Consider the following 21207-nt stretch of genomic DNA (forward strand, 5'->3'; position numbering starts at 1 on the left):
TGGATACTATGGAATGGCCAAAATCACCAAATCACCACTCATAGGTAGTGGAGGCCTCTCGTGCCACCCGACTTCCAGACCTGTCCTCACATCAACCAAGGCACGTCTAGACCTACCACGAGGGACCACCCTTTCATTGTTATTTTATCAACCCTTGCTATTTCCTGAAGTTGCTACAGGTTATTTTCAGCTGCAATCATTCTGGACTTCTAAGTGCTTATAAAACAGTTTTTTTTTTTGGTGAGGAATTGTCATTATTTTCAACTTAACTTTGCACAACACTTTAACCAGCTTTATATCCTTTCTATTATCTTACCTATTTGTGAATTTCTTTGACTCTTTTGACCTGTTCTTTGAAGAATACATATTTTCATTATTTCCTTTACATAAAGAGAAGTGCAAAACTTCTTTTTTCTTCATTTTCCACCTTGTTACTTTTTAGTGTCTATAAGTGGACACCATGCTGAGTCTTCTCTGCTGTCTTTTGTTCATGAATGGGCCAGTTCTTTCTAGACTGACATCTTTCCTGAAGGTGGGAAAGGGGGCAGAATGAGGGGCAGGAGATGGTTTTAAATGGAATATGTCATCTCCAGACTCTGACAAAACTTCATCTGGATAGAAAAGATTCCAGAGAAACTGGGACAGTGTGTGGTTAGGATTCATCTTAAATCCCCCGAAGGCCCATGCACTGAAGGTTTGGTCCCTTAGAAGTAGGGCTAGTGGGAGGCCCTGTTCACTGGTGGCGAGCCCTCCAAGGGCTGACGGGATGGTCCCTTGGTGATCCTTCTTCTGTCTCCTGGTTATGAGGTGAGCAGGTTTGCTCTGTGACATGCTTTCCTCCTGCGTGCTACCCCACACGGGCCCACAGCAAGGGGCCCATGATCCTGGAGAAGAACCTCCAAGCTATGGGCCAAGATGAAGCTTGCCTCTCATCTATCATCTCAGGAGCTTGTTATTGCAACAGAAAGCTGACTAACAGTGTGTTAGCCATTTATCCTGTACCCCTGCCTGCCATCTCACCTGGCCTGCCTGCCATCTCACCTGGCCTGCCTGCCATCTCACCTGAGCTACCTGCCATCTCACCTAAGCCTACCTGCCCTCTCACCTGGGTCTTCCTGCCATCCCACCTGGCCCTACCATCCATCCTACCTGGCCTGCCTGCCATACCTGGACCTACCTATCATCCCTCCCTGGCCTACCTTCCATCACATCTGGCACGCCACATTTCACCTACAGGGAGGTAGAGGCTCTCTCACTTCTTGAATAGAGAGCACAAGGACACTCAATGCTTGGCATGGACATTCTGATAATGTTCTCTTGATTGGAGTGTTGACATGCATGCCAGAGAATCTGTACCCTGTGCACAGGCTGCAGAGGTGGGTTTTAGTTTTTTAATCTCCTCCACTAAATTGTAACAAAATTTATTTAGTAGATATTCCTAATAGTCTAAGAATTAAAGTTCAGTGGCTGATTTTTATCAGAGAGAGAAACTTCTTTCTTTGTTTGAACGTCATTTCTTCATTTTGGTTGGTTTCAGGTCAGGCCAAGAATCTAATGGAGGACTTTTAGCAGAGGAATGATGGAGAATTGGGCTTGACAAAGAACACTTGGCTGCCGTGAAGGGTGAATTGAGACTGACAGGAGGGTAGCAGCAGGTTGGAGCAGGTAGGAGGCCAGGAAGAAGGCAGGGGCTGGGGTTGGGCTGAACCAGCAGCTGCAGATGGCCAGCCGAACTGGAGCTGAGAGACTCTTGGCCAATAAGGGGCCAGGCAGTGAACTTAACTGTGAGCTCCTTGGGGGCAGGGAGGGGTCTTAATCATCTCAAGATCCCCAGAGCCTGGCCCAGGCCTGGCAGTCAGGTGGCACTTAATGCTAGTTAAACAGAACTGAGGCCATTGTTGGGTAAGAAAGAACCTCAGATGGCAAGCTGGGGTGAAAGAGAGGTTGATGAGAAGAACTTCGCAAAGCAAGGAAAGGCAGAAAGTTCTGTGCTAAGGACTAATTTTAGCATAAAGGGTGGGATTTAGTGAAAAACATCATACCATGAGTTGATGTAATTTATGGAGAACTGGGAATACTTTTTGTTCCATTAGGCGCAGGGTCTCTGGTCTAATGCCTAAGTCCTTGGTCCACTTGTAGTTGAGTTTTCCCAGCACCAGTTGTTGAAGAGGCCATCTTTTCTCCAGTGAATGTTTTGGGCGCCTTTGTCTAGTATAAGATAACTGTATTTATGTGGGTTTATCTCTGTGTCTTCTGTTTTGTACCATTGGTCTTCATGTCTGTTTTGGTGCCAATACCATGTATTATACATTTTTGTACTATAGTTCTGTACTATATTTGAAAGTCTGAAGTTATGATGCTTCCTGCTTCACTTTTTTTGCTAAGGATTGCTTTGGGTATTCCAGTTCTCTTATTTTTCCAAATGAATTTTAAGACTGCTTTTTTTTAAAATTTCTATGGAGACTGTCATTGGGATTTTAATAGTAATTGCATTAAATATGTATAGTGTTTTTGGTAGTGTGGCTATTTTGACAATGTTAATTCTGTTTATCCAAGAACATGGGAGATCTTTCTATTTTCTAAGTTCTTCTTCAATTTCCTTCCTTATTGCTCTGGTGTGTGTGTGTGTGTGTGTGTGTGTGTGTGTGTGTGACTGAGGATTGAACCCAGGGCTTCATGCATGCTAGGCACACACTGTACCACTGAGTCACATCCCCAACTCTTGTTCTTTTGTTAGATTGATTCCCAAGTTTTTTTCTTTTTTTTTTTTGAGGCTATTGTGAATGGGGTAGTTTCCCTGATATCTCTTTCAGTAGATTCATCAGTGATGTATAGGAATGCAGTTGAGTTTCCCTGATATCTCTTTCAGTAGATTCATCAGTGATGTATAGGAATGCAGTTGATTTATGGGTGTTAATTTTATATCCTTTTACTTTGCTGAGCTTGTTAATGAGTTCTAGAAGTTTTCTGGTGGAAGTTTTTACGTGTTCTAAATATAGAGTCACGTCATTGGCAGATAGTGATAGTTGAGTTTTTTCCTATTTGTATCCCTTTAATTTCTTTCTTCTGATTGCTCTGGCTAGAGTTTCAAGGATGACGTTGAATAGAAGTGAAGAGGGCATCCCTGTCTTGTTCCAGTTTTTAGAGAGAATGCTTTCAATTTTTCTTCATTTAGAATGCTGTTGGCCTTGGGTTTAGCATAGATAGCTTTTACAATGTTGAGGTATGTTCCTACTATCCCTAGTTTTTCTAGAGTTTTGAGCATGAAGGGGTGCTGTCTTTTGTCAAATGCTTTTTCTGCATCTGTTGAGATAGCAGTTGACTACTTCCGCCTGGAATTGTGCTTTGCCAATTCCTGTGCACTGTGTTCATCTGTCTGGGCTTGTCATCGGTTTATATGTTCATTTTGTTCTTTCCATGATAAAACCTAACAGTTCCTCTTTGGGAGACGTCACCATTTGTGGGCCATCTTGGATTTTCTTTGACAAAAGATAGTATCTTCAAATAATTCATTTATTCTTGAGACCTAGGTGCATCTTAGCTCCAAGTTCTTCATAGAAAGTATTTACTGATAGTTTCCTGTTAAACTTGCCTTACATTTCTGGAATAAATGCCATTGAGCTATGATAAGTCTTTCCATATGGATGCTTTTAAATGCGATTGGCATTTTTCCCTATTTCATACCTTCCTCCCAACCTATAGAGCTGAATACGTAGCACATTAATTTTCCATTCCTATTCTCCTACAAATATGTGCATTTAAGGTTATAAAATTTCTTCTAACTACCAATCTAGCTACGTCTCATAAGTTTTGATGAAGTGTTTTCATTATCTTGTAGTTCCAATATTTTTTGAGTTCCCTCATTGTATCTTTGATGCAAGATCATATAAATAAATTTTTGAATTTAAAAAGTATGGACCTTTTGGCTTTTAATTATAACGATTTCATTTTTTTGTTTACTATGATTAGAGAACATGAGCACGTGATCTATGGACTACTGTTTTCTACATGTTAAGATGTACAGATTTTAATGTGTTCTCTAATTTTTTTGTTTATGCTGAAGCTTCTTCTATTTGCATGGTTTCCTGTTTCCCTAGGAACATTTTTCACGTGATCTAATAATTTTTTTCAGGTACCTTTCTATTTGGTATGGCAGATGGAATGCAGGCCCTTGAGCAGACTGAGCATGGTTCTACCACTGAGCTGACTTCCCAGCTATCAAATGTGTCTTTGAAAAGTCCTGTTAAGTTAATCAAGTTTTCAATTTACTTAGTTTTAGATTGAACCATAGGAAATTGCTGTTCCTTAATGGTTGTTAGCCTACAACGAGAGCAGTTTCAGATGGCTCAGCTCTACAATTCTATTTTCATATTTGTATAAATCATATTTGCAGGGAATGTTTCACCCAGGCTTCAGGTGTGTTTTGAGTTGCTGGTGAATCATTCTTTCTTATTAATGGCACAATATGACCTTGATCTGAAACAATGTGTTTTTGCTTTACTTTCCATTTATTTTCAACATTCCTTTTGATTAGAAATAGCACCATCTGGATTTCAAAAACTCAAATCTCAAATTCTTTCTTCCTTTCTTCCATTTTATAACAAGGAAACTCAATTCTCTTCATCGATTCTGATTCTATGTATTTATATATTTCTACTTTCTTTATGATTTTTGCTTGTGAACCTATTTATTTTCTTTTCCTCCTATTTTACTACATTTAATGGCCTTGATTTTTAAATTTCCTTTTTTTTTTCTCATCTACTTGTTTGAATGTAGTTGTTAAATATATTAACATAAAATAGTTAAGTTTTTAACCACAAAATAAAAATACATATAAAATACAAACATAAGATACTCATATGTTTAATCTTTCATTTTTCATGTCACTCTTTATGAAATATTATTTCATTTCTCTCTTCTTTTTTTGTAATGCAGGGTTTGAACCCAGGTCCTTGTATCTTTCTTCTTTTTAAAACACCCACAATGTAGTCTGCATTACTATTATTATCATTTTTACAGTTAGTGCCTGTGAGATTTACCCAAATGTGAACCTGTTTGCTCCCTGTGTGTCAGTCCTTCCTTCTGAGCACATATTTATTTTCAAGGGCATCCTTTCTTTTCTTCACTAGTGAGCTTCTTAAGTTGGGTAGACTCAGTGTGTGCCATAATGACTTAGTCTGTCTTTGTTTTTGCAGGGTATTTCAGTTGATGACAGAGTCCTCGGCCATTTGAGGATAATTTCCATTATTTTCTGGTTCTTTCACTGTATCTGACTGTAGAGTGCTTAGTCAAATGGAGACTCTACTCCATCACTTTTGATGCCCTCCCCCCAGCCCCCCAGCCATGGGTGTCCGACATCAGTCCTGTGGTGTTTCTCCTGTAGATTGTATGTCTTTCCTCTCTGCTCTTCACACTTTCTTTCTGCGTTTGGAATTGGTCGATTGTGCTCTCCTGTTTCAAAACATGTACCGCGTTTTACTTTTCTTGCTGGAGCTCAATGTGCTTCTTCAATGTAACACGTCTAGCCATTCATCCATTCTGAAGAATCGTTAGTTATCACTTTTTAAATCTCGCCTCACCTCCATTTACTCCATCATTTCCTTTAGGTGTTGTTAAGTTTGTTTGATATTCATATTCTGTTCTGCATGTTTAGGGATATTTTATCTCTTTTTTCCCTCTCTTTAATCTCTCCATGTCATATGCTGGCTGATTCCCTCTTAGTTTCCAATTCACCGATTCTCTCTGCAATTGTGTCTTACCACCTCCACAATTCATCAAGTTTTCTAAAGTGGCTTAATTGAACTGTGGTTGATCATGTGACATGAGATCTACCCTCTTACCAAATTTTTAAATGTACAATACAATAATCAACACAGCTGATATCATATAGATCTCTGCAGGGCATTCACCTCGTGCCCTTCAAACTTCATACCCCATGAAGCACAGCCTGGCCTTGCTGGCCTTCTGCTCAGCGCCTGCAAGCCCATCCTCCTCTCTATAAATTCTGCTTCTATAAGTTCTGCTATTTTTCTGTACTGATAGGCTGGGTCATGCTGTCCTTGTCCTCTGACTAGAAAATCTGACTTTGCATAATGCCCTCAAGGTTAATTCATATGGTACCGTAAGGATATTGCTCTGAGGCTGAGCAATATCCCATTGCATGTCCATACCACATTTTCTTTACCCATTCATCCCTCACTGGATATTTAGGTTGTTTGCTTCTCTGGGCTATTTTTAATTGTGCTGCAGCGAACACAGGGGTACTATTCTCTCCTGAGATCCTGCTCTCAAGTCTTTTGGATAAATACCCATAAATGAATTGCCTGAGTATTTTCATGATTTTTAGGAAACTTCATGCTCTATATCCTGGTGGCTGCACCTTTTGCATTCCCACTAGTAAAAGGATTCCAATCTCTATGCATCCTCTTTAACACTTGTCTTCTTCTTTTTAATAGCTCATGATTTTGAATAGCATTTCCCTGATGTTTAGTTACAGTGAGCACCTTTTCATATATACCTGTTAGCTATTTGTATATCTTCTTTAGACAAATGTCTATTTGAGTCCTTTCCACTTCATAAAATTAGGGTGTTTTTTTGTTATTGACTTATAGAATATCATTATACATTTATGAAATGAACTTTATATTAAAGATACATTCTGCTTATATTAAAGATACATTCTGCAAGTTTATTTTCCACTATGATGATTACTTTCCTTGTTGTGCAAAACCTTTTTGGCTTGAAATAGTCCTACATATCTATTTTTGCTTTTGATATCATATGCATGACAACATTGCCAGGACCAATGCCATGAAACCTGTCATTTATGTCCCATGAGTTTTATGGTTTAAAGTCTTACTTTGAAGTTTCATCTGTTTTCAGTTAAAATTCTTTGTGTGGTATAAGCTAGAGGGTCTGTGTTAGTCACCATGACCAAAATCCCTGAACAAGAACAACTTAGAGGAGGAAATGTTTATTTTGGCTCCTGGTTTCAAAGGTTCAGTCTATGGTGGGCTGGCTCCATTGCTCTGGGCCTGAGGGGAGACAGAACTTCACAGTGGAGAAGGACTCTGCTCATCTCAAGGCTGCTGTGAGCAGAGAGAGGGGGAAGGGGCCACAGGGAAGATGCACCCTTCCAAGGCACACACCTGTGACCCACCTCCTCCAGCCTCACCCTACCAGCCTATAGTTCCCACCCAGTCAGCTCTTTCAGACTAGGGTGGACTGACTAGGTTACAGCTCTCACTGTCCAGGCATTTCACCTCTGAATAGTCCCACAAGAACATGTGAGGTTCTGGGGGACACCTCATATGCAAACCATATAGGATCCAATTCCATCTATTATATGTGAATATGCGATTCTCCTAGCACCATTGAAGAAACTATCCTTTTCTCATTTTACCCCATTGGCACCTTCGTTGAAGATCAATTGGCCACACGTGTATGAATATATTTCTGGTCTCTTCTATGTTCCCTTGGTCAAGGTATTTATCTTTAGTCTTGTTGTTTGATGGATATTGCTTTATTTACTGATGCTTTGTAATGTATTCGGAATTCAGGAAGTGTGTTGCCTCCAGCTTTGTTCTTTTCTCAAGATTGTTTTGTTATTTGCAATTCTTTATGTTTCCATATGAATTCTAGAAATTTTCTCCCTCTGGAAACAATGCCATTGGGATGTTGACAAGGATTGATTGACTCTATAAATTGCTTTGGGTATTTGTGGTGGACATTTTGACCACATTAAATCTTTCAATCCATGAACACAAGATGTCTTTCTATTTATTTGTATCTAATTTCGTTCACCAATAATTTATGTTTTCATTGTACTAGTCTTTTTTAGTTAAATTTATTCTTAAGTATTTTATTGTTTTTGTGGCTTTTATTAATGGGACTGTTTTCCTGACTTTTAGGTAGCTCAAGTTTATTTTTATTCTGAGGTCCTGGATATCCAAAGTTGTAGGCTCTATAGTGGCATCCTTGGGTTTTTTTTTTTTTAAAGATCACTCTTGGGGCCTGGTGGACACTGTATTATTGAGGGGAAATATATGAAGTAAAGGACATTTTAAAAGTTATGTGTACAGAAATGCAACTAATTTTGTGTGTATATTTGCTTTGTATCCTGCAACTTTACTGAATTTGTTTATTAATTCCAACAATGTTGTTGTGGAAATAAATACCAGGCAAACTCCTCTTTGGAGAAGTTTGGTTATGGGAGGAGCTGGATATTAGGCATTAGGTAGAAGAGATACATGGATCAAAGAAAGCTTTTCAGTGACAGTGAAAAAAAGTCAATAGAAAAGAAGATTCTGACAGCTTGACTTACTATCCTGAAAATATATTTACTCCGTAACAATTTATCAGAATTGTTCATTAATATTCTTGCCACATTAACTTTATTGATCAGTCCTGTATCTCCTATGGCTTCCTCTCAATCTCTCATTATCTTGTTCCACAGAAATTTCTCTTGCTAAGTGTCATTCCACAGGGGACAAGGTCACACTGGAGGAACAAGGCCCCCATGCTGTTCTCTTTCATTAAAGGTGCAAACACATGTGTATTCCTGTGGGACTCAGGGACAAACATATTCAAGTGCCCAGTAGCCTGCTTTTAGGTATTCGCTATTTGTGAGAGTCCTGGAAAAAGTCAGATGTTCAGCCCTTGATCCTGAGGTGCCAGTCCATGGAAAGTGAAGTCCAGGCATAGCCACCTCCTCCTGAATCGTTGGAGGTAGAGTCTTACTCTTCTGCCTTCTCAGTTTCCACCTATGTGGGCTTAAACAGGACTCTTGATTCTCTTTGAGTCTGGGAAAGCACTTTTGAAGTCTCCAAAATAACTCACTTCTAAAGAAGTTGGAATGAGGAAGGAGCACATTTGAACTTGCTGGAAAGCTTAGTTACAAGCTTGAAAAGTAATAATGAAAAGTAATGGTAACCCTCAAGGGTTAAACTAGCTAATTTACATACACAATGTGCTTTAAATTGTCCCACAAGAAGAGAAAAGCTGTTACATGGGTTTTTTTTTTGTTTTTTAAAAGCAGTGCCCCGACCGTACAGAACTCATCTTTAAACACAAGGATTTTCCACGAATTGCTTAGATGGCTTCCATCTGGGTTGTCTCATTTAAAGCACATTTGAGACTCGATGTTGCCTGTGTTTCGGGGAGATCATTCCTGTAAACCTTGTTTATGGTTCAACGAGAATGTACTGGGACAGAAGGATGGAGACTGTGATGGTTTATTCCACCGGGCCTTAAACTCCATCAGCCAGGGGTTAGTTGGGTAACGCCAAGGAGCTAGAAACCAAGATTGTTTGGATGAGGATCCTAATCTTTGTCCTTAGGCAAGTCATTTTGCAGTTTTGTTCCTCAGCCTCCTTATTTGTAAAATAGAGGCGATCGTCAAAGTTGTGAAGAGACCTCATGACTCAGTGGGCGGTGATGGGCCAGGCCAGCTAAGTTGACATGACACCACTGTTCTCTCATCTACAGAAAACTAGGAGTTTCCTCTTAGGAGCTGGTGTGACATCTAGCATAATGTCTTGTTCCTGGTAGGTCACCTGCTCACCATAAAGAATTTCCAAACACATTATGCTTTCTAGTTGTCATCCAGACCACACAAACTCTGTTGGAAACCAGGTAAATGCCCACCCACCCCCATCCCTTTACTGTTTGGAGACATTACGTGCAGTTGAAGAAAATTGGGAGAGCTTATTGAACTGGATGAGGTCTCCAGTTTCCTGACTCTCAGTGTGTCTTTACCTTCAGAAGGATGGATTCAGTGCTAAGAACCAGGAAGGAAGCCATAGATTAGGAAGTGAATTGTGATTTCTCTTTTTACTTATTTCACTTTCTTTAACACACCCCTAAAGAAGCTGTAACATTAATATGGATATGTTCAAATAATAAAAATGATCCTGCTAAAATTTGCTTCTCCTTTTTTTTTTTAAATATAGGCTTTTTTTTTTTTTTGCAGGGGGGTGGTGGTGGCGTGAATTTAAGAATAATGCTAAATTTAACCACTGAAATTTTGACAAATTTAAGAATATCTTACATAGAAATTGATGAGCCATAAACTGAGAGCTGAGCCTAAGAAAGAACCCTCCAAGGACCCCAGTATCTGCAGATGGCTTGTTTAGAAATTGTCCTCAGCAACCTGCCATCTCTAGTCAGGGTAGCCAGGAGTGGTGGTCTGCTGGTGGAGAAGGTGGCATTGAACAGGCATGCCCCTAGCCCATCTCCCCAGGGGAAATAAAAAAGAAGCAGCTTAGAAAGGCTGAGTATATGCCCAAAGTCAAACAGCAGCAGTGGTAAAGTTCATATTCACACTGGGGCTTATTTGACTCCATATTTCAGGACTCTTAACTTCTATGGATGATGTCTCGTCACAAAAACTGTGCCCTCCAATTTGGCTGAGCCATGAGGACAAAAAAGTCATCCACAAAGTTACTACATCAAGATCCACTGGAAGGAGCAGTTTTTTAAGCAAACATGTTGAGCAAATAAAGTTATGCATAAATGTCTATGGGCACAAGGAGAAGGAGTGATTAATTATAACTGCAGGAGATAAGGAACGTGTCACGGGTGTGTGTTTGTGCATTTTTATGATGTCTACTTTGGGGAGCAATTGATTCACTTATCTCTGAAAAGTGATATCCAGGGAGGCATTTTTTTGCTTTTGGCTTATATCTCTTAAAGATATGCAGCAAAAGTCCATAAATATGGTTTGATAGACAGAAAGTGTTGCTTCTAGAAAAAGACTCATATTTCGAAAAGCTGTTGCCAAATCACCAGAAGAGATTGTGCCTCATGGAAAACGTGTGATGTATGAGGGTATTGCCGACTGCCATGATTGATTCACTCAGGAACGAACACCCCAAGTACTGGGAAGGTGGCATGTGAACCTATACAGCCTCCTGTTTTACTTCTATTGAAATTTCTGTATTTTTAACTTAAAGGAGGCTTTTTATTAACTCTGCAATCTGGAAAATTTCCCATAATAAAAATTTAAATAGAAAATGTCAATGAAAGCAATTTATGTACTATGAGAGCTTGAAATTGAATGGGCAGTAAGAAGGACAGAGGGTCACAGCTAAGCCAAGAACAAATAAATCCGTTGATTTCCTTGCTAATCTATGGAAGAACTCTATTTAGCATGTTCTGAAGGTTATCTCTATTTCTAATTTGCCTGTTTTCATCCCGTCCTTCTGAGAAATTGGAGCCCCAGATGCCCTTTCTGAGAGTGTCGAATGCCCTCTGTGTAATTAGGTGAGCTTCAGTGCTGACACCGGAGGTCTGTAGTGTAATTACAGATGTACAGAGGGCACAGGGACATGCACAATTCAGAGCTGGCATTTGGATGTTAATGGGGGCTAATGAAAGCAGACTGAAAGCCACCCCTTCCAGGAGGTGCACACCCAACCATCTTCCCTCACGCAGTGAAGTCGTTCAGAAACGAGTCCAAGTATATATCCCATTTAATTTTGTGTGAGGACATTGCATGTATCAGGGAAGCTGAAGAGTGGCACATAGTCCCAGAGAGCCTCTCCTGGGGACCATTTACAGCTCACAGTCTCAGCTTCTCTGCGCCTCACTGCAGTGTACTGAAGAAGAACCAACCCCATTGGGGGTGCTGCAGGGGGAGAGGACCGGAATGAAACTACCAGGTTAAAGACACAGATCTGCGTCTCACAGCAGGCCCCGTCCTCACCAAAACAGAGACTGGCAATAGCAGTGCCCTGACCCTACCACAAGAAGCAGATGCGCTAGCCAAGACCCCACTGGCCAAGGAGAACACGAGCTGGCCCTCAGGTCCAGCCTTAAGGAGGGGTGATGCTGACCGAGTCACCCTCAGGCATCCGCATGACACACTGCTGATTCACTGGTACCTGAAATGCCCCTGGTGCCACCAGTGATTGTCACTAGTTTGATTTGTTGTTTTCAGCAGATGTTTTTGTTATCTTTGCAAATCCTGACTTAGAGACACCATTGTACGTCTGGTCATCTGAATGTGCTGGACAGCGACTCTAAGTCCAGGTGAGAGCCTAGGTAAGAAAAGCCCAGGAATCGGACTTCCGTGCTGTTTTGTTTCTTTCCTTCTCTCTTTTCCTTATGCTCCCAACACACTCCCCAAGGCCTCAGAGCTAAAGTCACAGCCGTAGGAGGATTCAACAAGTGGTAGGTTTTAAATGTTCACTTTTGATTCAAGAGTTCAAAATCTTGTTTTCTCCTTTCATAGTTTCTGTTTCCTTAGGTCTACAGATAGCATCCTTTGCACGCGTGTGATGTAAACATTTTTCATAGGTGCACAGGAAGTTAGTGAAATATAAATAGAAAAGTACCTCCTAATACCAATCAATCTCTACTATCTGGCAAAAAGAAAGAGGAAGGTGTTTATTACTCTGCAAGAAGAGAAGGCATGAATCAGCCTGCTGGGGCCACACGGGTAGAGGTCATGAACAGCAGCGGCCAGGGCAATAGGTATGTGTGAGAAGCTAATGATTCCTCTTCTCACTCTGTCGATCCTGACTCCTAGAATACACCAGGGAGACCATAATAACTTATTCTTTCAGAGCAGCCTTCTGGGAGTGGGGTGGGGTGGGAGGCGGTCAGGCCGATTGTGTGGTACTAATTCTCCAATCATTCAGGTCGTGCAGCATCTCAGTATCGATATGTCTGCCTTTAAAAGAGTATCTCTATTGAATCAAATGTATGAAATATGTCAAGAGCTTTGTAATGTTTTGAACAACCAATAAAAAAAAAGTAAAAGAGTATCTCTATCTAAAATGCAGAACAGAGATGAATACAGCAAAACCCAGTTGAGTGTGAAGTTTGAGGGTGACAGGCAACAGAGATTACAGGTAAGTGCTAGCGTAGACTGGATTTGTCATCTTAGTTCTGGTGCGTGTGCCACGTATTCATAAATCTCAATCTATTAGATAAATATGCAAAATATTTCTCCTTTACCTTCCAGATGAAAGCATCCATTCGGAATTCATTTAACCCATTCCTTAGTATGAACTCTGAATCCACGCTGATCTCAGCCTTGCAGAAAAGAGCATGAAGCTCTGAGGAGACAGTTCTGCAGATGCGCTTGAGTCCCCCAAGTCACCTGCGGCTTACTCCTGATCCACAAAGCTCACTGGGATCGTTAGCCCCCTGCGTTCTCTTGATCAGAGAAAGCAAGGCCACCTCAAGTAGCACAACTCAGGAAGTGAGACACAAGGCAACCATGCTTATAAATGCAGTTTTGTGGGGAAAAATGTCAACCTGCGTGAAAGAGGGCTGAGGTTCACTGTTTCTGTTTTATTTCTTCTTTGTTTCAGTAGTTTTATTCTACCCTGGTTCCATTAGGGCCTAGTCCCAGTAAAAACACTACTGAGACTTTTGTCTGTCTCTTAATTTTGCCTGCCACAAAAGAACAGACCACAAAACACCACCATTGCCAAAGTATCACTAGCCAGTTTCTATCTCCATCTATTTATTATCTACTACCTGTCCATCTACCTCCTCTCTACCTCCCTTCTTCCCTCCCACCTCAACATCTTTATATCTATCTTTCTGTGTAACAATGAGAGGTATACAAAATGGCAAAATGTAGTGTTCAAAGAAAAATGTAATGCAAAAAGCCAACCCACAGTACAGTGAAGTATAATCTGCATACATTTTCTATATATTTGATACACAATAATCAATGTATATTTTCTGTTACACAAAACCCACCAACCAACCAGAGAAATGTGTGATCCTGAGACCATGTAAATAAATTGTTCATTGCAACTGATGAGGCATTTCTTTAATAAGCCCTAGCTTTACTGGAAATTAATATCAGACACCTCATAGAGAATTCCAGTCAGTTAGGGTTTCTTGCTCAATAGGTAAATTAAGATTGTCATTTAAGGGTCTCTGGCAAAGTTCTAAGCTATTTTAACACACTCCAGTATCTTTCTTGGATGGGTGTGAAATGATCTTTGAAGTCGAATTTCAGTCTAAATGTCAGCTTTCTCTTCAGAGAAAAGTTTTAATTTTGCTACCATCAAAATAACTGTCTTCTATTTACTTGAAATATATACTAACCCATTGACAAAAACCAAAGCTATTATTTCATTGAAAATTTATTCCTATTTCTAGTCATCTCATACTTTTTTTGCTTAGAAATTTGATGTTTTTAATTTCCTCATTCAAATATCCCAACGTTTTAGTTTTCTTTGAGTGAATATCAATATTTACAAGTGTATATTTATGACTAAACTTTATACTTTAAGTGAATCTCATTCTAATCACAGGAAAGGGAAAAATTAATTTGACAAGATCGTAACTCAGAGTTTTGCTGTGGGATTCTGCTCTCTGCAGAAGCAAGCAGAGATCTGAGAAGCTTATCTTCACTTTCTGATTCTTAAAACTGCCAAACCAGTTCCCTTTGCTTTTCCCAATCCTCTAATTTTTATTTTATTATTTATTTCTCATAAAACTAGACAATACAACAAAACAACAACTGTGTCTGAAATACAGACAATCAATACAGGTAATCAAATTGGCCATAGAAGACCATTTAAACTACAAGCCATTTAAAATATAAAATGCATTTGCCTTCAGTAAGTGGCTAAAAATCATTCCAACTACCTTTCCTTGTGGAATAGTTCTTCAACCCCACATTCTCATTGATCAAATTCTGTTGGTCTACGCTTCAAATTTTGACAAGTAAACATTGCTCTCAAAATATTCACATTATGTTAATTTACTTATCATAGAATTTTTGCAAAACATTTAGTGTTGTTCATACAGACAAAAGCTAATGTCTGACAGGGGCCAACATTTGGAATGCCTAACCACGCTCAAGGTCATGACTGGCCATTGCTTCACCAGGTATTAAGTGTTTGCCTGTTATGTTGAAGCCTTTGATGTGCAGTTACTGTTTGCTAGATGAGTAAATGTGCATTTCAGCCTTATTTTTCTTAGGCTGAAAGCAAAGTCCTCTTCCAGTGTGGGTCAGCTGTTAGTCAACTGCTTGTAGCCCAACCTTTTATTTGAAGGAAAATATTATTCATTTTTAAAAACCAAAAAGAAGGCATAGGAAGCAACTCCTGAGCAGAGGTTTCTGCTGCTTTTGATCAAATATCTGCTGTCTATTAACTTGACACCTCACAAGTCATTCCCATATTGTTAATTAGTCATCAGGGGAAATAGAGAAGCACTGTGTATACACTTGGCCCCCTCCCCCACGGCCTCCCTGAAGGGTTTCCAGGTTGAGGCTTTCTCTGAACCTCAAAACTTCTGTGGGGAGGTTTATGCAGCCTGTTATTACTGAGCCTGAAGTCAGTCCTGAGCTGGTACTTAATCCTGTTAAGGGAAAAAGATGCTAAAATAGAATTCCTTTGTAAAACACAGCATGAAACAGATCTCAGCATTAGCTTTTAGCTCCTGATAATGTGTTTTGTCAAGGTCTTGTGCCAAATTGGATCCTTAGCTCTCACAGTAATTTTTGGAATAATTTTTACCACAAGCGTATGAAATTACAGCTTTTAAAAAGCAACTGTGTCTCTCGGAGTTCCCACTGTGGCCAGTGACAGCCGATAAATGAAAATGGAGGAAAAGGAGCCCTGCAAACCTGGGAAGCTGATGGCAGTCAGGGCTGCTCGGCTGTTTTTAAAGTTACTTGCCTTGCAAACTGTAGATTTCTCCAACGCTGTTCTGACGCGTGATGTGATGCCAGTATGCGCTACGAGGAAGAGAGATGGATTTGGATAACGTCATTGGTTCCGTCAAGCTTGTCTGAAGCTAAGAGAGAAAGAAAAGATATTTAACTGGAATCTGTTTTGTTGAGGATTGAATTTGAGTAGCAGAGAGTAGAATCGGTTCTAGATGCCAGCGCCGTTCCCGACTGAAGAGTAATTTTTAAAAAGCAATGTCTTTACTCCAAAGTTTTGAAATTAACACTTGTACCCAATTAAGTTCATTAACTGGGAAGGGAGCATTAGGGTAGTCAACTGATTCCACCCAAAGTCGCAAAGGCTGAGAGCCACTCAATCAGGAATGCCAGCAAAATTCCAGGGAGATAGATGATCAACTGTATTCCACCAGAAAAATTAATTTGCATTTCTGTGAACAAGAGCTACATGCATTACTCTCAGCCTTCTACAACTTAAAGAATGGCAAAACCCCCTCAAAATATGAAGCTGTAAGCTCTTCAGAATCAGATACCCCAGAACACGACACCCGTGAATCATTTTGCCGAATTTTAGTCCCTTCCTAACACCCCTTCCCTCGGACAATGTCTTCTTTTCTCAAACATCTTTTTCTTGCTCCTATGATGGGAACTTATGCAGATTAGTCAAGTTTTTCTCTAAGAAATGGTAATAAAAAAGAGGTGCTTTTTCTTATTTGAAACATACATTTTAAGGATAGCAGAAGGGACTCGCACATATCACATCACTTGCTCAGGAATATGCTAAGTACAAACAAAATAGTAGTTCATACTGAAGTTGTTAAAAAGATTCATTTTTATTGATTCATACCGGGTCTTAGAAACCTTAGAGAAGTGGATGGGTTTGATCTTTGTATACATACATTTCTCGGACACCTGAGCAAACACGGGCTTTTTGATAGACAATGTGAATTCTCTAATGAATAAAAATTGTCATATTCTCCCTTAGTTTATTCCTGACTTAGCAAAAATTGGAGTTTTAAAGGTCATCTCTGTCAAATCTAGCCTTGGACTCTCACAGTGCCCAGCCCCACCCATGGTCAATTTCACATTCCTTATATAGCAGACGGTGGGGCTCTTCATATGAGATTGCTGTCAGGAAAGCACCTGGTGTGATGTGACAGGCCCTTTAAATCCACATAAAGCCATCATTTTTACATTTTAAGGGAAGGTGTAGTCAGAGTTTGAAGGTGCCAATTTGATTTTACTTTTTCTAGTGGAAAGACATTTCCAGAACTGCTCTCTCTTCTATCTCTAGTCACAGAGTGTTATCCTCCATCCACTTAGAAGTCTGGCATTATTGAGGGTATTTTTAAAAAAAGATGGCTCCAAATAGCAGCTTTGCAACCAATTTTTACATTTTCCAGAATTTGGCATATTGCAAGCTTTCCTCCTTATGAACAAGCATAGGTAGACTTTCCTCAGCCTCCTCCTGCTATTGTGGGAGGAGCTAAGGAGAAGGTGAATCTGGGTTCTCATATGGCAGAAGTTTGGACTCTTTGGGACATGATTAATATGCATTTCCAGTCTGCCCTGCCGTGATGGTTGGAGAATTTCTATGCATGGGGTTCCGTGTGAAGGACACACCAGGACTGAAGTTCATCACCCCTGCGTCCCAAGAACACCGACAAGGCTCATTTTATGAGAGTGTTAGTGGGATAAAAGGCTTTTTTGCTTTTAAAGCCAGTTTCCCACATGAGGTCCAAACTTAATTAAACACATAAATCTTTAGCTTGTGTCACCAATGTCCATTAATAACATCAATTAATTCATAAAATGAATCTTCTATTAATCACAGTTCTGTTTACTGCCTAACTATTCTTTTTTAATGAATTATAATTTGTTTATTACTTAGCATACAATAGATCTTTCTGAAATTTGATGAGAGTGATTTTCCTTCCATTTTTTTCTGTTCTGGGAAATATCCCCTGCCCCGCCCCCCCCCGCCAAAAAAATGATCAGTCTTAAACATTATGGAAACACAACAAACATTTTGTTTGCTGGAAACAAATAACTGGAAACCACTGGGGAATAACTCCCTCCATGCAGTGTCCACCTGGATCACCCCATGTTCCTCTACTTCTCCCTCCTCATGCTGTCAAGCCGTAGAAGCCCTTGTATGGTGTCTAGTTCTTCATTTGTTTCTTTGGTTTCTCTTTATCTTTCCTTTATATTTAGTTGCAGAAAAAGATTTCGTGTTTAAAACCGGATTGTGGATTTTCTGGGGATCTTTATGCATCTTGTGCACTACACCTCAGGCCTTGTCCTCGACACCAGTCACCATTCATGCCTGCTGTGCACAAAGCACTGCTAGGGACTGAATAGCGTCCCCGAAATTTTTGTGTTGAAGCCCTTACTCCATTGAAGACAGGGTCTTTGAAGAGGTTAATTAAGGTTAGAGGAGGCCATAAAGTTAAGATCTTAATCCAAAAAAGGTCTTCATATGAGAAGAAGAGACCCCAGGGATTAATGTGAACAGTGAAAAGACTGTGAAATGACACAGCAAGAAGAAAGCCATCTGCAAGCCCAGGAGGGACACGGGGAGGAGCTAGCCCCTCCGCAATGTGGATTTGAACTCTGTCTCCAGAATTGTAAGAAAATGAACTTGTTGGCTAAGCACCCAGTCTGTGATATTTTGTTTTGGCATTCTTATCAAACTGATGTAAGTCTTCTGTGCTGCAGACAGTCTAATAGAAAATGTAGCATCTGTCTGATTTGTCCAGTGGTTTTTAACTTTGTTATTAACTTTAAACCATGGGACTTTAAACCTTTCTGACTGGCACAGTGACGGAGACAAGGTCTCAATGGTTCAAGAACTTTTATTAGAGAATTTCATTAGTTCTCATTTTTAAACTCCTGATAAAATGCTTGGTGAAAGAATTCAACAAGAATATATATAATCATCCTTAACTATTTCATATTATGACAGGCTTCAGGTGAAAGTATTAAGACAAAAATAAGCTTTAAATTATTATAGTATTATAGTGATTTCTTAATTGAAAGAACTTTGCTTCAATAGGACCTGGAGGATTTTTAGGATCCTAAGAGTAAATACATTAAAAAAAGATGGGAAAATCTATATCTATAACGAGAACAAATGTCTATGTTTTTATACAAAAAAAGAGAAAAAAATGTATTGTGAGATCATTTCTAAGCAATTATTGTGTTTTAAGAAATTAAAGGTGGACCTACGTCTGTCAAGTTAGTTTGTTCCTTCTCTGGGATGATCTGTGTTGGTCCTTATGGTGGCATTAGTTAAAAATTGCTAAACAAAACAAAACTAAACAAAAAAACTACAAAATCCTGCAGAATTCCCTCAGTATTAACTGTGGGCTCTTTCCTGAAGGCAACACTCTCTGCTTCTCCATTTGCACAGACAGGCTCAAGATTCAGAAAGAGTTCCTCGGCACAGATGCAGAAATCAACTGGATACAGAAACATTTAATGGATTCTAAGACACTTGCCCAAACTTTCTACCATTTTTGGCTCTAACCCCAACTTTGTTGCATTCTTTTGAAACAACTGTTAGTTCTCTGGAATACTGAGCAATGAATCAGAAGTCACTTATTTGTTGCATCCAAAAAGGGTAGAGATCACAGTTCAATAAGGTCCAGAGAGTAGTGAAAACATTTTTGTTCTGAGGGTTGCACATCTCTCAGAGCCAGCCCACAGCTGAAGAGCATGATGTACGCTCCAAGCGAGCTCCGCAGAAATTAAGATAGTACCTTTATTTATGCTCTGAGTGAACTACACAGAAATTAAGATAGTACCTTCATGAACTTATCCACGTGGAAAGGGTTTTGCCTTCCTCAAGACAATGAGAAAGGAAAACACAAAGAAAACACAAAGATGTCCATAGCATTTCCTGCTGCAATGCATATCCCCTCTCTCCTGAACTTCAGGAAACTTGGTGCCTCCTGGTTGAAAGGGTAGTGGTCAGGAAGCAGTTCTTTTGGAGTCACACAGGCTTTGCATTTCTTTGACAACCTTCATTCCTACTGACTTTCCAAGTAGTTCTGCACAGCAAACAGCCTTACAAGCCCATAGCTGTTTAGACTTGGATGCTGATCTTTCCTGAGAAAGATGAGTTTCCTCCCCAGCTTTTTGCCATGTGGGACAATCCAGCCCTGAACTTGGAGAGTACTTGCATTGCCCAGAAGGGGGAGGGACAACTGTTTTTGTGATGGTCCTGGCTACTAGCCCCTCTTTGTGGTTCTACCAAATAAATAAATATGTATATATACATATATATATATGTATATATTTGGGTTACCTTATTACTTTTTCCACCTTGCTGTTTTGAAACTTTCTCTCTGTGACGAGCATTAGTATTAATTTGTATTCATCTGTTTATCTCTCCAAAATTCACCTGTACATAAGCTAACTGCCCGGGCTGGAGAGGTAGCTTGGTGGAGGAGCAGCGCTGGTCTAGCATGCACAAGACCCTTGGTTTCCTCCACAGCTCACACACACACACATACACACACACACACACACACACACACACACACTTCCTTTCACTCTGCAACTCTCTAGTGATGACCTAGAAATTTGTGTTAGCCATTGTGACACAAATCTACACATCTGGGAGAGATGAAATTTAGCATTTATGAATTAACTTGTGATTCATTCACTTATTGCCTGGCAATGTGTGAGCTGGTTGCACATGTGATCCCACCGAACGTCCACATAAATCATCCATATGCCATCTCAGCTTCACAGAGAGGACAGAAGGTGCAGAGGGATGATACCCTCTGCTCACAGAGCACAGCCCCCAGCAGTGCCTCCGAGGCTGCAGAGCTGTTCTTCCCTCATCACCAGAACTCGCTATGAAGTTGCCACCAGTGCCCTTATCTTCAGGAGCAGGTGAGCTGAGGACAACGCCCACCAGGAATTCCACAGGACCAAGGCAGGACATCCAGCGCCTCTTTCCTGCGGCCTGTGGGCAGGACTAGAGCCCCTAAGGACAGGAGCATCACTGTCAGCTGACTGCTCCTGGATAGGGACCTCAGCTGCCTAGTTGTAGGACCCGCAGGCAAAGTAATTTGTTTTCAGTCTCGGAGTTTCCTTATCTCTAAATTGGAGTTAGTGTATTCTATTTTGAGTGTGACAAATGTCATAGAAGATGTGTTTTTAGAGTGAGAAGCACAGCGTTTTTCACACCTGAGATGCCTGGTAGAGACTGCTGCATTGTTACTGCCACCACTGCTTGGGAGAGGTGGCACAGCTAGAGGTGTCTATGGGAAAGCGTCAAGACACAGAAATTTGTCAAAATTGAGCTATTAAAGGAATGACAATGAAGTCAGGGACACATATTTGTACCTCGCCCTAAGAGCTAAGTAGAAGCACAAAACCCAAGAAAAGGCATATGGACAAATTGTCAGTGTGATAGGGAAGGTGGGGACAGATGGGCAATGCCGGTGGCAGAGTATTCGTGTGTGTGTGTGTGTGTACGTGTGCACATAATAGAAGCTGTGAAAGGCCTTCTCTGCATGAAGAGGGCGTAAGGA

The 21207-nt window shown here is 40.2% G+C and overlaps 1 protein-coding gene across 1 annotated transcript in view; it reads right to left on the minus strand.

Moving 5' to 3' along the window:
- Positions 1 to 21207, minus strand: part of Dok6 (docking protein 6) — a 382726-nt gene that overhangs the window by 59530 nt on the left and 301989 nt on the right. The window contains exon 7 of the mRNA XM_027935339.2: positions 15654 to 15771. Within this exon, the coding sequence (XP_027791140.1) occupies positions 15654 to 15771 (118 nt within the window). The remainder of the gene's footprint in view (positions 1 to 15653; positions 15772 to 21207) is intronic.

The sequence above is a fragment of the Marmota flaviventris genome, chromosome 16, assembly GCF_047511675.1.
Source record: "Marmota flaviventris isolate mMarFla1 chromosome 16, mMarFla1.hap1, whole genome shotgun sequence".
NCBI lineage: Eukaryota > Metazoa > Chordata > Mammalia > Rodentia > Sciuridae > Marmota > Marmota flaviventris.